The 12,977-nt window shown below is 40.9% G+C and overlaps 1 protein-coding gene across 2 annotated transcripts in view; it reads right to left on the bottom strand.

The window, feature by feature from the left end:
- Window positions 1-12,977, bottom strand: part of pappaa (pregnancy-associated plasma protein A, pappalysin 1a) — an 80,008-nt gene that overhangs the window by 42,080 nt on the left and 24,951 nt on the right. For both annotated transcript variants that reach the window (XM_031860129.1, XM_031860130.1), the window contains exons 8-10: window positions 6,584-6,712; window positions 6,371-6,462; window positions 3,526-3,722 (exon numbers count right to left, since the gene is read on the bottom strand). In XM_031860129.1, coding sequence (XP_031715989.1) covers window positions 3,526-3,722; window positions 6,371-6,462; window positions 6,584-6,712 — 418 coding nt within the window. The remainder of the gene's footprint in view (window positions 1-3,525; window positions 3,723-6,370; window positions 6,463-6,583; window positions 6,713-12,977) is intronic.

The raw sequence follows: 12,977 nt of genomic DNA, 5'->3' as shown, positions 1-12,977 counted from the left end.
TCTCTCTCTCTCTCTCTCTCTCTCTCTCTCTCTCTCTCTCTCTCTCTGATACGGACGCAGTATCAACTCCGTCTTTAGACATCAAACAGAACTGATACACAAAACCAATACAGGACTTGTTTACTCGATCAGGAGGAAATGATGTATTATCCCCTACCCACAACAAACTCATTCAGAACAAAAAACACTCACAAACACACAGGTAGTTGGTTACACTTCTACCAATGTCTACCAAAGAGCTATGAACCACGAACATATGAACAACTGTTAGCTGTGAGCTGCAGCTCAGCCATCACCATGTTGAGTGCCGTGTGGAGATAATAGATATGTTCTGCCTTCCAGAATGACAAACACAAGTCAACATTAACTGACCCTATCAGCAGGACTACATCGTATTTTAGCTGCCTTACAAACCCACTACAAATCATTGTTGCAAAAATAGAAATCTTTGCTGATGATGAATGCTGATGTAAAGGATAAGAGCAAGAAAAAACTAAAGGTAACTACAGCACACTGTCTGGAGCTAACACCAGCATCCATTTCTGTACACCAATGCGTTCTCTTGAAATGACTCAGGAACTCAATTGTCCTTGAAAAACGGGACTACGTCTACGGCCTTACGCACTTTCCCAGACAGTACAGCATGCACCCTGGATTTAGTTTCAGCAATGGTTGATCTGTTACTGGCAGAAGACGCACACTTCTCTTTCACATATCAACATTAAACTATGATCCAACACAACAGAAGTCAATCAATGTCAGGTTGCTGCAAGTTTACACCAAAGCTGATATTTCTACCATATACTGTATATCACAAGCTGAAATGAGGTGACTTCATAAGATAAGCCCGTACTAATTTTCCAAGTCAAATATAAAGTACACAAGAAGTAATGTATTCAGTGTTGTCTTCTTTAAATACAGAAAATAAGCCCTGCAGTTACCCTTCTCAATCCTCGCCATTTTATTACTGATGACATTCATCTAAGTCTCGGAGCAATTTACTACCCCAACACTAAATCTCTTTCAAGGGCAATACTGTATGCAAGTTTGCATCTGCAAAGCCACAGTGCTACATTGCTCAGAAAAATTACATAAAAATCTCAACAAAGATTCTAGATCAAGAGTATACCATCTTAAGTAACTATGCAGCTCTGAGGCTTGAACTTTGGATTTCACGTCAAGTGCGCATGGGCCTTTCACATCCCTTTCCACCAACAAATCAAAGGAAAATCAAAGCCCTTATGTAAACATGGGCCAACCAACTGAAAAAAATAGGATGAAGTACTTTAGATAGGGAATGTGATCCAGATGCTTAAAAAAAAAACTATTCATTGGGCACACTATGGCTGATTTCTGGTTGGAATCAAGAGCTATTGTTTGCGAACACAGCAATTAAAATACCAGATGTGAGACATCACCAAAAGCCTCTTCAAAATAGGTAACATCTTCAATAAAGTTGTTTGCTACTGATCAGCCACTGTGGTGTTTAATATGTTGTTCTAAAGTGGCCACATTTAAACTGGATCCATGAACAAAGGCAAGCCCACAGCCTGGTCTTCATCTCCAGAACCAATCCTCACATGCTTCATCTGTGGCATGAGCCTCCAGGACAGTCGCCATAGCCACATGCATGCAATTGCACAATTGCTTAGGAGCATTGCCTGGACGAGAATCTCAACTCAGTTATTTGAGGCTGTGTTTTGTTATCTTTGTTTTCAGAAGGACTACAATAAGCAAACAAGTGAGCATGATTGTGTGCATGCACCATTGTGCGAGCATCTTGTGATAGCAGATTTGTTGTTTGTGCGTGCGTATGCTCGACACTGCAAGGATGCAGTGTCGCCAAAGTTAATTTCGTTTAAAGAGATGGCATTTGATGTTGCTGTAGTGCATGTTACTGGAGTGGGAAAATAAAGGGCAGGGAATGTACTGATGTTGGTGAGAAAAATAGCCTTTGAGGACCTCATTTTAAATGTAACTCACAATTTACTGGATAGAAGTATGACAGAAGATATAGAGTGAAAAGGACAGACAGACCGTTGTGTTTGCTTAACCTGTGTTTGGACATTTTCCACACGTCCACATGCACTCCGGTGGCCTTGTAATGAGGTGATCTCATCACACATGATCTTTGGGGAACAGTGTGTTCTCTACGGGAACAGTGATTTTCCTATGAACAAAGTGTCCTTCACAGCAGAAATCATTTTTGATGGTTCTGTGGACATGTTCCACTGGTGTAATTTCTCTCAGAGAATAAAACATCTGCAATGTTGTTGGTTGGACCACAGGCTCGGACAGAAGTGGTGCCATACCAAATATGAAATACATTAAATTATGTTGGTTAAACTCCTTTTGTTTGTGTAAGTCCTTGCCAAAGTGTTCATGAGCAAGGCACCTGACCACAACTGTTCAAGAACACCTAGTTCCTTGGCCTTGTCAAATGTATCATCAGCAGTGGGAACAAGCTCCACAGCACACTTCCAACAACACGTATATTAGGTCTGCTTAATTTTGGAAAGAACCATAAACATGATTATTTTTGACAATATTGAGATGAGGTTTATTTAACACGAACAAATATTGACTTTGGAAACAATATGCATTTAGAAAGAAGAGACAGAAGAGAGCACTGCCAGTGTAGAGATGTGAGGCTAGTCTCTCTTTTGGAGGGGTAAAAGTAGTAATGAGCATATTGATATTGATGTCACTCTTAACACTAGGGCAAAATAATGCAGGATGTTTGCTTTAACATTTGGTTTGAACAACAAATACAAATACCAATAATTCATTGAAATAATGAAGAGGGCTTTAAAGAAGATAGAATACTTCAACAACATTCCGTAGCTTTGAACATCCATATTATGGAGAGGGGATTAAATAAGATTGAGCCCTAATGCACTTATATGTGTCCGAAGATTTGTGTGTGTGTGTGTGTGTGTACATGAATTTAAGCCTCCCCCTAATGTTTTGGGCAATCAGTCCCTTTCTGCGTTGCGACAGCGGATCAATGCTTCCACCAGGCTTACATGGAATCAATGGCTTCTTCTCTTGTCTTCAATAAGCATTACTTTAATTAATGAGAGCGGCAAACTTCTGCATCCTCCTCAAGAGACATCTAATTAAATTTCCCAATCTGTAAAATTACTTAACTGGCAAACAAGCAAAGGAAGTTGTTTTTGCAACTGTATCGCAAAAATTGGGGCTTTGTTGTAATGATTGTGTAAAACATTTATGGATGAGAAAGTAACACCATCAAATTATCAATAAATCAAAAAATGAAGGAGAATGTCTGTTGGTACTGTAATGATCCAAGATGATCCAATTTGTTGAGGGGATAGAGGACTCTTTGACTGACTGGTTGCTTGATGAAATATTTGATGTCATGTCTACATAGTTGTATTGCTATTAAGCTGTGACGTGATAACGTACATGAAACTGTTATGTGTAATAGAAAAATTAGAAAAATACACTGCATATATACGTATATATATACATCCAGGATAAACTGTGTAGCTATGCTCGTACCTTCGTAACAGCAGGGTATCCAGCAGTCACCTCACCAGAGCAGTAAGGCTTCTCCTCATGGGAAACTTCGACAGTGGAGGCCCACTGGTCAAGGAAACCATTGGGAGTGTAGAGGCCACAGTCTCTGACACCCGTCTCCTGCTCAAAGTCCTCACACACCCCATCGCCATCATAGTAGTAACACAGGCTTGGCTCCTCTGCAGGTAAACAGACAATAGAAAAAGTGGCAATTTCAAATAAACAGTTATCTGTTTTTTTTATCTGGATAGTCATTTTCAGTAAATTCACTTTTTAGGTCAGCTAATACATCAGTCCGATTCCACATATCAGCGCCGCCACCCTGCTCTTTCTTGGAGCATGTTTTCATTTGAACAGGTGAGTTTTTAAAACACTTTACAACTCACTCCCCTTCTTCATCCTATTTTTATAGAACATGTGTACCCGCTGAGCCTCCAGGATACTATTCTCTACTATCTACATTATTTTGGAAGGTGAAGAGAGGACCAGATGAGGAAGGGGGAGGAAGTTAAGGTATAAAAGGTGCAGGAAAAAAGGAGGATACATTATTTTAACAGACATTCCACCCGGAGTTAAGGTCTGGAACTGGAAGCTTATGGACTGGAGGAAAAGGGAGCAGAGCAGGGAGGTTGCCTGGGCCTCATTGCTCTCAGCCCTCAGCTAAAGCAGTATCAGCCGGTGGGGTTCCAGTTAGGGGGAAAGGCGGCATTCTGTGCCAAGTTGGCCGGGGCCTCCTTCTCGAAATTCCAGCCCTCTCCAGCAAAGCCAAAAACTCAAGTCAGTTCTGTGATCTGGCAATGGTAAAACATGGGGCTACTGAGGGGGCATACAGAATACGCTCCCGCCAATCACTCAGCAGGAGCAGAGGCAAGGAAGAAGTGAAAGAGCGAGGCATGAGGAAGCTCAAACAGTGGCTCGTAAATTCTGTAGAAGTAATAGGCAGAAAGAGAGCTAAAGAGAGAAGAGGAGGAAAAGGAGAAAGAGAAAGGGTATTGCCACAGTATTTGAATATGGACAGGGGTGATTGAGTCTAAGAGAAAAAGAAGAGAGCCCTACATTTGGAGAAAGAAAGAGCGATTAGATGAAAGAAGATGGATAGAGAGAGAAAAGAAAGGTCCAGCAGCTGTCAAAGCAAACTGTTTTGTTCTTTTGTTTTTGTTTTTTTAAGACAGCAACCCAAGCTACACAGACAACATGTCAAAGCAGGGCAAATCTGACCTTCCAAAACCATCACTTTTCTGACAGCTAGCATGTGTGAATATGGTTTAAGCATATTGCCTTTCCTTTATGCTTTATCCGCACCTGTGTTTATTGTGGCGTGGAGCGCAATTGAGACATAACCACTGTGATTGTTAAGCCAGGTGGGGTCATGTGAAAAGAACTTTGTTGATTTCGTCAATTTCAGATGTAATTCGGCTCAATCGTGTGAATAGCTTATTAAAGCTAATCCAGACTGTAGCACCCTGGCCCTCTTGTACAGTATACATTTCCATCCAACTCCCTCTTTCACTAGCCAACACACTGACAAGCAGGCACTCCCTCAGACATCCAGACAGATGGACAGAAGGTCCCATCATTATAGTGTCAGATTTCTGTGCAAAACTACAACTTTTCTCAGACAATATCAGACACACACACACACACACACACACACACACACAAACACACACACAAACACACACACACACACTTACACACACCCTTGAGCACTGCAGTTGGTGGAAAAACAACATAGCAAATGCAGTCATCTAGCAATCTGACAGGAATTAAGTGGCCACTTCACAGAGGCTGACACGTGTGTGTGTGCATGTACTGTACATGCACACACACACACACACACACACATGCAATCACAACAGGGGGGCAAAATGATTGTCTACAGCAGGGGAACTGGACAGGAAACATCCATCTGTTCATAAAGAAACAACGTAGGAGATGCCAGTCACTCAACTATATAAAATCAGACGACTCACCCTAATAATGATTTCCAGATTTATTTATTTTTTTAACAGGAGGTCAAAGTGATTATGATATCTGATAGCCAGTCAAATCCACAGATAGAATAATACCATGGCACGGAAGAACACAGAACTGTAATGGTCTGATGGTCAAATCACAACTTGATAAATGTTGCATGTAACATGTACACGTTATTTAAAATGTCACTTTTGGGCAATAAAATATGTTAGGAAGTGTGACAACCCCTCCCACTCTCGCCACTGTTTGTGACTCCTTGTGTGACTTTCCTGTGTTTTCCTGTTCCTGTTTAGAAGGCAGTCAAAGTGGCAGAGGTGTGTCAATCAAGTCCTCTTAATTGTTCCCCCTGTTTGCTATAGAAGAGGGCAGGATATGTCAGTTCTTTCTCTCTGGCCAAAATCCAACAAATTAGCAGGGAGCGAAATTGGGTTATAAAACCCGCCAACGGAGAGTCTACATCGATGCTGACTCAACCAGCTATCCTCATTGACCATGTCTAACTCCGCTTTGTGTTCATCATGAAACACGCTCCATACAAATGGTTAAATTCATATAGACGTTACCAACTTAAAGGTTATATTATATTTAGGATCAACTATACCCCCCCGTCTAGTCAGTTGCAGATTTGCTCATTTGATTATTTCAGTTATTTGAATATTTATTTATAGTTTCCTTGCTTGAGAGAGGGACGTTGCCTACACCCTTGCACTCAATACACCACTGATAATCCTGATTTACTTGTTTCGCCATAACTCTCTTTTTTTTCCAGTATTTTCTTTAAAGACAATCCTGAGAAAGAAATACGTGACTGAATTTTAAACACGGCAATAACTTTGTCCATCGGACTTACCAATACAGTTGAAGAAGGGCTCTTTCTTGCACTGACTGGAGCAGCCATCCCCATTCATAGAGTTCATATCATCACATTCCTCTCCTTTGGCACTAAAATAGCAGGAGAAGGTACTCAGAAAACATCCATACTTTTTTTTGAAAATGCTTCATTGCGCATCCGTGTGCATGCATTTATATATACTTTGATAGTGTGAATGTAAGTGCCTGTTACCTCTGGATCCGTCCATCTCCGCAGTAGGGTGCACCCAGTTCATGTATCAGAGGTGGGGAGGGCTCACTCTCACTCCGGCCGGAGATGGTTTGGACCTGGTAAGTGTACTCAACATGTGGCGCCACATCCCTGCATAGAGAGAGGCAAAAATCACAGTATGCCCATATATTTCAGAAAAATGTGAAGCCTCGAAGAAATGTCTGATTTACACCACATCTAAAGAAAGGGGATAGAGCAACTGAGAAAGATACTCGGACCAGGCCTGTGGAGAACGGGTCGATAGGACTACTGCTCTGTTGTGTGTGTGTGTGTGGTAGCAATCTTTATCTTTATGTATCTCAAGTACCACTAGCACGACACAAATTAGAACACCTGTCTCAGCACACACGTCCACACATCTACCTAGCCAGTCACTGCATTTACCCGCTTTGGGTCCAGCTTTGTTTTGTTTCCTCATCAAAGTGATTCATGGAACCATCGTGATGAATACACAATGGTCAGGGGAAATATTGGGGGACTACTCACTTTGTCGGTGTAAGTCGCCATGATGGTTTCTTGAGTCACCATGATAAGGAAGTCTGAAAAAAAAAGTCTGAAAGGAAAAAAAACATAAATGAGAAAACCAAAACCATAAACGAAAAAAAATAAAAACCAAGCTATAAATGAGAAACCATAAGCGAAGCAACAAAACAAAACTGAAGTAAAGAAAACTGTAGATGAGAGACAACAGGAGTGCAAGTGAGGGTGCTGTCATGACATTAGTTGTTTTTTATTATTATTTTAATTTTAATTTTTTCTCTCTGATCTGTTCTTTTACTACCATCAGGTTTCATCATTTCTGTTGGATGCTGGCTATTCTGGTGCTATTCTATATGGACAGGCTTACTGGTTCCAAACTGCTTCAAGTGAATGATATGGGTCATTCGTATGAATCCACACTATTGTTTAATCTTAACAACTTCCTTAACAGGAAACAAAACTAAGAACAAAAAAAATTCATATTAACAAGTAAAGGCAGGCAAAGAATCAGAGATTTTACATATTAATTCATCTATTTTGACTATTATAAACAATAAAAACAGAAAAACTGCTTTTCACACCAGCACTCTCATTTGCAGCTATGTTGTACACAGTTCTCTTTCCATTTTGAGTTATCATTTTTTTCTTTTTGCTCATAGTTTTGGTTTCTCATTTTCTAGCTTGATTTGTCTCTTATGGTCATGGTTTCTCCTTCATGGTTTCCTTTTTTGGCTTTCAGAGTTTTTGACCCTACATTTTGTGTGTCCGGGTGTGAGTGTGTACACTAGACTGAAGACAAAGGTTGAGACATTATTCTTTGCAGATTGCATGGTGGTGTGGCGGCTAGTACTGTCGCTTCACAGCAAGAGGGCCTGGTATTTCCCTCTCTGTGGAGTTTGCACGTTCTCCCCGTGTCAGCGTGGGTTCTCTTTGGGTTCTCCGGCTTCCTCCCACAGTCCAAAGACATGTAGCTTTGGTTAAGTGATTACTCTAAATTGCTCGTCGGTGTGCATGTGAGCGTGAATGGTTGTCTGTCTCTATGTGTCAGCCCTGCGGTAGTCTGGTGACCTGTCCAGGGTGTTGCCTGCCTTTGCCCAGTGACAGCCGGGATCGGCTCCACCCTACTGCGACCCTACACAGGATAAGGTTAAAGATAATGGATGGATGGATGGATGGATGTCAGAGTTCAAACAATCAGGTTTTGGTAAGCGTGACTATATCGGCTCTATAGAGGCGACATAGATCCGATAGAGAAAATGAGTGAGCGCGATAAATGCTGTATGTTCTTTATGTTATTCTATACGTAAGGGGTCAGGAATGCATAATTGTTGTGTATAAATATGGCTAGTATTGGTTAAGTACATGGCAAAAATGAGGTATGGGGGAACAACATCAGTAAATGAGGGTAAATAGGACCTATAGGTTAGCCGTAGATCATTTCATGTGGACCATCAAGTACTATAGACCTAATTTTGGAATGCCCTCTTCAATGCGGTAAATGCAGTAACCAGCATGCAGGGAGACTGAACTGCTCACATGAGTACGAGGGCATACACACATTCTTATGTCCGTTACACAAAGGGACTCACACACTTGCACGCACATACAAATACATGGTGGCACACACGCAATATTGATTTTAAGTGCGTCATTGCTGGGCTGCATAGACATACAGTTAAACATAGACACAACACTAGCTTTATCACCACTGCTCAAGGGACCCTCGAGACATGAGTGTATTTAAGTGTTGTGTCTAAAAGTGATTATAAACCATTGAACAAAAAAATGTAGCGAAATACTAACTCCTCTCTGCCTAAAGCGTCGCAGCCTGTTTTAACCTCAGAATAAGGCTTTTCATATTGGGAAAAAAAAACAATCTTTAAAGGTAGTCACTTTCAGTTGCATGACAATATCTGATCCTCACATGAATTAAACAAGCCAAAAAATGTTGGGCTTGTAACGAATGCCATCCCTGCATAAAGCTGTGCCCCACTTGAGCCACTCTAGCCAAAACGTCTGGACACACACCTTTATATAATTGCAGTTGAGTGTTCAAAAAACATAGACGAAGACAAAGGTTTAATGAAATAAGCGGGTACTCTGCATACCCATGTACAAACATATACACCCAAATGCACTGCATTGCAAGAAAGGTGGTAAAGTGAGCGTTTGCTTGCGCATACATGCACTCGTGCTCCTTTACACACAAACACAAACAAAAGATTTACAACAAGAAAGAGTATTTTCTTCATGACATTTCTGACTATGGTCCTTGGCTTTTGTTTTTCGCTTCATCTTCATTTCTCTTGTGTTTGTTCATCACATTCCCGGCAGAAACAAGTCGACCAAGTTCAAGTTAGCTGTACTCAATTATTAAAACTAATGGACCTAAAGATCATGTAACAAAACGCAAAATGTGTGCCTAGGATGAGATATTTATGTTGGCTTTATTGTTATCAACACAGAATGTTTGACCCGACAGACTCTCTTTTAAACATGTCCTGTTCTGCAATGTTGGCTCATGCCGGTGTAACTCCAGGCTACACTAAAACATGCCCCCCCCCCCTAATTGAATTAGTTTAGCCCCTGGAAAAGTTGAGCTGTGGGAGACTTTATCTTTGAGGAGAGCAAACACACAGAATAGGCGGAAAGAAGAGAAACAGATATATTGCTTTGCAGGAAGGCAGCACATGAACTTTTATTTTTATGGATAATGAGAAATTCTGGTTTTCGTAATCCAATGCACAGAAAAGTAATTGCACCGCTTGATCAGGCCACACTGAGAGATATGGTCATGCAAGAACAAAGAGACAAGTGGCTAGACCCGGCTGAGTAGGAGGTAAAACACAGAAAAAATCAAAAGAAGAAACAGAAAAAGGGAAGAATAAATGGTGACCTCTTAAATAGGACCTAGAATTGCATATTTAGGGTAGGGGGACATTTGAAAAATGGTCGCATTGTTTGCACGTTCACATTTTCATGACAAGCAATGTCTAGCAGTCCTGGGAATACTGACAGTCCGCTTTCAGAAGCAAATGAGGATGTAGCTTGATGTGAGGTGGCACAATCACTGCCTCCCAGATCACAGGCTGTGGTTTGCGTCCATAGTCAACGTTGATTTTCTTTTGCAAGTCTAAATAGGCTAAGAACTATAAAACCAGTCAACATTGTCAATAGTGGCCTACTGCAAACACCTTTTGAACCAGACAAACTTTCTCCTGAAAAATGCCGTTAAAATCTTGGGTCGAGATCTGGACCATTCTCAATTATTTTCCCATACTACAAGACATTAGATGACACTGTGTCATGAATTACTACCTGCTTGGGCCACATAGGCAGCTCCCTCAACCTACCAAAGTGTTTGCATGCCATGATTCTGGACTCACCTGCCCTGTCTAAAATGAGGGCACTGGGGCCTTTCTCTATGGTCCCAGATAAAATGTTTGGGTCGGCTATGAAGGCCAAACGACCTACTTAAAAAACTGCTTTGCCCTGTGTAGGCCTTTGTGCTTCACATGGGAAGCAGTTGACTATTTGATGGTCAATTTGTCAGAGTTCGCACCATGGCACCAAGTGTTTCTAAACAGATTGCAGAGATTATTTCAGATGTATACGGATCCAAGGACATATCCATGCTCCACTCCACTAGTAGGGTTTCGACATCCTGTGCTGGACTAAGTATGCTGAAAAGCAATATATTATATTACCTGGTTGTCATAATGCTAAAGGGTCAAAAGTGCAACTCCTCATAGCGTGATAACAACTCTTTAAATGTAGCTCTCAACCTGTTCCCAATTAGGTGCATGCTTGATTCCACCTGACCTCACTGCTAATAGCCATGCTGTGTTAGACGCTGCAGTTGGCAGCAGGGAAGAATGAAGTAGAGGAAGGGCTGCATATATATATATATATATATATATATATATATATGCATATTTGACGCGTGTGTATGTAATGGACAATATCCTCCGACATGACTTCCGGCAACCAACCAAGCAACCAACCAGACTTCATAATACCACACTTTGTATCTGTTACTGATTAGATAAGATATGTAACTGATCTGAGATGCAGCTCATACTACAAAGGACTTTACTCCAGTCGCAGAGATGTCACATGATAAGATTTCATTATTGGTGCTTCTTTGTGCATCCAGACATTCTTCTCAAGACCCCTCTAGGAATAGAGGTTTTATCTTGGCTCATGTTCAAACTCAGACGCAAGGCACTGTAATATGCCTTTCAAAGTGTTTTGATAGCACCGTGATTACACATGGAAGCATGTGCTAATGTATGTGCCTGCTACTGAGCGCAAGAAGAGAGTTGGTGTGTGTTTGTGTTCATCTGTGTGTGTTCCTGTCTCTACTAGTGTGTGCACGAGGCTGTGTGAGCATGCATATGGATGTGTTTCCGTTCTGTAGCTGCTTGTTGTTCTTGGCTGAGAGATCGTAGATGGGAAAAGCAGATACATTTAAGGAAGTTGAGAAAATATCTTTGATTGAGCATGAAGATCAACAAACAGGGCTATGCTCTTTCTGGCAGCTAACATGCATTTGTGGTTTTACTGCTATTCATTTTATACCTATGGTATGTCTAACAAGCCAATGCTACAAGTTTAGACCTAAAAGAAGTGATTTAAAAAAGAAACATAAAATAGACAGGTGAAGTTTGCTGTTAATATTGCAATTGTCTGCGGATAGGTCTGCTAATTGCCTAAATTACAGCTAATTGTTATCTTAACATGAAAAAGACACAGAAATCAACAGTGCAGCCCTCTGCCCAAGACATTCAACTTTCTTCTTGAACATCCCCACCAACACAACCGCAAACCCACTTCTGACATCCAATTTGTCAGAGTATTCCCAATTCATTCTTATATGATTTGTCTGTTTCCTGTCTTAGGATACAGAGGGCTGGAGAACTTCTGGTAAGTGCACCAGACAACCCATGACTACCCACGAGAACTACACTGTCCACTCTGTCTGCAACTCATGAATATGGTTCATATTAGGAGGATTTCGCAAGGCTCATTTATAATGTCCAACATGTTATGGAGAAGAGAAGGGGTGGTCGGCCTGTTATGAAAAGAAGAAACTGTTAAGCAGTAAAATCAATGAGTGATGAGACGGATTGAAAATTGACGGGGAATCAAAAAATAAAGGGTTGCCAAAACATTTATAGTTTATTTAAAATATTGATTCATTTCTTACAATGACACAAAGTTAGTCTAGTAACATCAAATCAAAAATGATTACTGCTTAGACAGGAAATATCTTATTGTTATTATTGGCATGACCAATGAACCAAAATTGTCCTTCGGAAAACTTTTTTTTTTTCCAAGTAATAACTGTATTTCCCAAACAAATGTTAAGTTTGCTCTACACTTAACGCTGCAGTATGCCAAAAAATAACTACGTTGTTTGAAATGTCGTTCACCCATGTTCGTAGGCAAAAGAGTTTATAGCGGTTGGGAATGGGCACACATTTTCAGATGGTCTCTCCTGGAGTGCCTTCATGGTGTTTTACTGATTTGTATACACAAACAGTGATGGAAATAATTGTGTAAAAGCTGAAAAAAGGAGGTTGAAACAGCCAGTGTCAGAGTATACTGGCGCCTTTTTGACACACGCAGATGATACTCACAATGATGACTGCCAGAGCGCAGCGATATTTATCACCAGAATAGCCAGAAAGTGTATAGCTAAAGAAACAAATAGGCAAATCTAGAATCCTCACTTTAAGAGGTGACATGTGGTAGTCTAATTTCTCAATCAGCAGCAGAGTAGTTAAGGGATAGATGGAGGTTATAATGTGGAAGAATTGTGCAGAACCAGGGTAGAGTGGGGTGGTAATGGGGGGGGGGGGGGGGGGGGGGA

Source organism: Anarrhichthys ocellatus, unplaced genomic scaffold (genome assembly GCF_004355925.1).
Source record: "Anarrhichthys ocellatus isolate YVR2014 unplaced genomic scaffold, GSC_Weel_1.0 scaffold23, whole genome shotgun sequence".
Lineage (NCBI taxonomy): Eukaryota > Metazoa > Chordata > Actinopteri > Perciformes > Anarhichadidae > Anarrhichthys > Anarrhichthys ocellatus.
The sequence above is the reverse complement of the archived record's forward strand: the minus strand, read 5'-3'. Positions and strand labels throughout refer to the sequence as shown.